Source organism: Melanotaenia boesemani, chromosome 1 (genome assembly GCF_017639745.1).
Source record: "Melanotaenia boesemani isolate fMelBoe1 chromosome 1, fMelBoe1.pri, whole genome shotgun sequence".
NCBI lineage: Eukaryota > Metazoa > Chordata > Actinopteri > Atheriniformes > Melanotaeniidae > Melanotaenia > Melanotaenia boesemani.
In genome coordinates this window covers 15,393,838-15,396,828 of record NC_055682.1, presented here as the reverse complement: position 1 = coordinate 15,396,828, position 2,991 = coordinate 15,393,838, and the positions used below count along the sequence as shown (strand labels likewise).

At 43.7% G+C, this 2,991-nt stretch overlaps 1 protein-coding gene across 1 annotated transcript; it reads left to right on the top strand.

Moving 5' to 3' along the window:
* The first annotated feature begins 402 nt into the window (after positions 1-402).
* On the top strand, positions 403-2,724 carry LOC121641984 (E3 SUMO-protein ligase KIAA1586-like). Its single transcript, XM_041988419.1, has 2 exons — positions 403-1,918; positions 2,021-2,724. The coding sequence occupies exons 1-2, from the start codon at positions 403-405 to the stop codon at positions 2,722-2,724; spliced, it is 2,220 nt and encodes a 739-aa protein (XP_041844353.1).
* The last annotated feature ends 267 nt before the right edge of the window (positions 2,725-2,991 follow it).

Here is a 2,991-nt window from a genome sequence, read left to right as displayed (position 1 = left end):
ATATATATATATATATATATACAGGGCTTAATTTGAGCCGGATCCTGCCGGAACAGGATCCGGGAACTCTCTTATTTTGACAGGGTGTGTTCCGGCAACTGTTTGCTTGGATCCGGTATTTTCAGGCCTACTACTTCCGCCCCCCAAAAGTTCAAAGTCATGGGCATTTGTTTATTAAAAACACAAAAATATAATAAAATAGCACAAATAAATTGCAAATTAGTTTTTAATTTGGTGTGGCTCATTATTAAAATTATGGTTATTTTGTTTGTTAAATTCACAACAAAAAAGAGGTGTTTGATGGGTAATCACGTTACCTACTTGCTTCGTAAGGAGATTGTATAGTAGGCTTCTTCACGTAACAAACCCACCAGCGCCAGTTTGTCAAAATAACGACCAAAAATGTCGAAAAGACAGTCCAATTTACTTTCATTTTTCACAAAAAAGGCTTCACATAGTGCAACTAAACAAGCGAGGATTGAAGCACAAGAAGGCAGAGGAGACATCACTGAAGCAGGTGTGGGTGAGTGTGAAGCTAACCAGGCTAACCAGGCCACCGGATCGGGGCAGGAGCCCACAACCAGCCGCGGTGAACAGCCTGAGGAGGCACCTGGGGTTTTGGATGTGGAGTACAACAACGAGGAGGGTGAATTAAATAGGAATGAGTCAGATTCTGAACCGTCAAGTGAGGGATGCCCAACGATCTGGACAACTGCCCAGTTCAAGGCCAAGCAGACCTTCTATCCATGGCTTGTAATGCAAAAATCAGGTTTGGGTTGTTCTACATGCAAGGCTGTTGGGACTTTGGGGCCAGAGAAGACTGGTGGAATGAAACTGGCTAAAGAATGGGTGTCGTGTTTAATAACTTCATCTGCCAATGATATAACGAAGCAACAACGAGCACTTCGTAAAAAAGTATTTGAACACGCTAGGACCAGGAGTCACTTGGCAGCAAAAAACATACTTGAAAAAGCCAAAGAAGACACTATGGTACAGGCTATAGTCAGTGCTCAGTCTGAACAAATAGCCACTACGAGTCGGATCTTTCGCACTGCATATAAAGAGGCTAAACGCAACAGGCCAGCGCATGGTTTTGAAAGCGAAATTGATTGTCAGGAGTTAAACGGACTTGACATGGGTAGAGTACTACATTCTAATGTTGCGTGTGCGAACATACAAAAACACATTTCAGAAGAAATGAAAAGAAAACTCTTTGATCGTGTCGTGGAATGTGAGCCCAAACTTAGCCTCTTGCTGGACGAGTCCACAAGTTTAAATAAGAAAAGCACTCTTATTATTTACATCAGAACACAGCTACCAGATATGGACAAACCAAGCAACTTATTTACCGAACTGGTTGAACTTGATGATTTATCTGCAGAAGGCATTGTGCGCAACTTAATATCCGCACTTGAACGTGTGCACTTGACCAAAGAGTTTTTGTGTAAAACTCTCATTGGACTTGCATGTGATGGCGCGTCTGTTATGTTGGGACGGAGAAGTGGTGTTGCCAGCAGGCTTCAGGCTCTCTTCCCTCATATTACTGTGTGGCACTGCTCGGCCCACAGACTTGAGCTTGCGGTAAATGACGTTGTGAAAGAGATGGGGGCAGTCAATCATTTTAAAATGCTGATGGACAAGCTATATTCTCTTTATAACACGTCTAACAAGAACCGAATGGAACTGAGAGAGTGTGCATGCAGTGTAGACGTGCAACTGTGCAAAATCGGTCGCATATTAGACACAAGGTGGGTGGCCTCCAGTTTTAGGACAGTGGAAGCTGTTTGGAACAACTACCCAGCACTTCATAGACATTTTAAGGCGGCATCAGAAGATCCCTCCCGTGATAGCATAACAAAACAAACATATAATGGCCTTGCGCTGCGCTTAAGTTCCCGTGCTTTTGTGAACAATCTGGGTATGATGTGTGATGCGCTGCAAGAGTTATCTGAACTTTCACTTGAACTGCAAAAAAGAGATACTACAATAATCTCTTCTCATTAAGCTATTTGTCGTGCAGTCAGAGTTTTTGAAGCGATGGCGGAGCGACCAGGTCGCTTTTCTGACTTAAGCAAGAAGGGGATCGAGAGCAACTCTTTTCAAGGAGTTACACTTACAGAAGGAAAAGCCAGTGATAAATCACTAAATATGAAGCAGTTTTTTCAAAGTGTGGCCAAAAACTTGGAACAGCGCTTGTTGTCTCATGGAGGACGCCTGCCCGACAAAAGCGGATATGATCAGTTTATTGAAAAGCTGAAGGTACTTTATCCGCAGTACTGGCCCGAAGACACAGATGTACTCTATGGGCAGACTGAAGTTGAGTCGCTCTGTCTGCGCTTTAACATCGACTGTCCCCGCGCAGTAATCCGTGCCCACAGAGAGTACGTGGAGTCGGGAGGAAAAGATGTTAGAAATGAACTGAAAGAACTGTTTACAGCTGTGAACACCATCCCCACATCAAGCGCAGAATGTGAACGGGGATTTTCCCAGATGAATCTGATTTGCACCCCAAACCGATCTTCTCTACACACTACCACCATCTCTGATCTGCTCTTTCTCAATATTGTCGGACCTCCTTTGACCAAGTTCAACCCTGTCCCTTATGTGAGATCGTGGGTGGCTAAAGGACACAGGACTGCTACTGAGTCACGGAGCAAGGTGCGAAGCAGGGAGGAGAATGAGGAGGCGCACTTGGCTGCGGTGTGGGATATACTAAACAACTAGCAAGGTAAGAAATCAGCCTGCACTAAATGCACTTATAGAGCCACCTAACGCATTTAAAAGCAATGTATGAAAATGAAATTTTTTGGTATTTTGACACTTGTGCGCCCAAGTTTTGTGTTGTGTGTGCGTTCCGGTATCAGTATTGGCCTCGGCTGAACCCTGGTCTGGTACCACTATTTGCGTTCCGGCACCGTTTGATTTACAAATTAAGCACTGTATATATATATATATATATATACTATAACTATGTAACTTACAATACGCTGT

Coding starts and splice junctions, on each gene's coding strand:
- LOC121641984 (XM_041988419.1), top strand. CDS start 403: ATGTCGAAAAGACAGTCCAATTTACTTTCATTTTTCACAAAAAAGGCT. Junction 1,919..2,020: donor TGCTTTTGTGAACAATCTGG/GTATGATGTGTG, acceptor TTTGTCGTGCAG/TCAGAGTTTTTGAAGCGATG.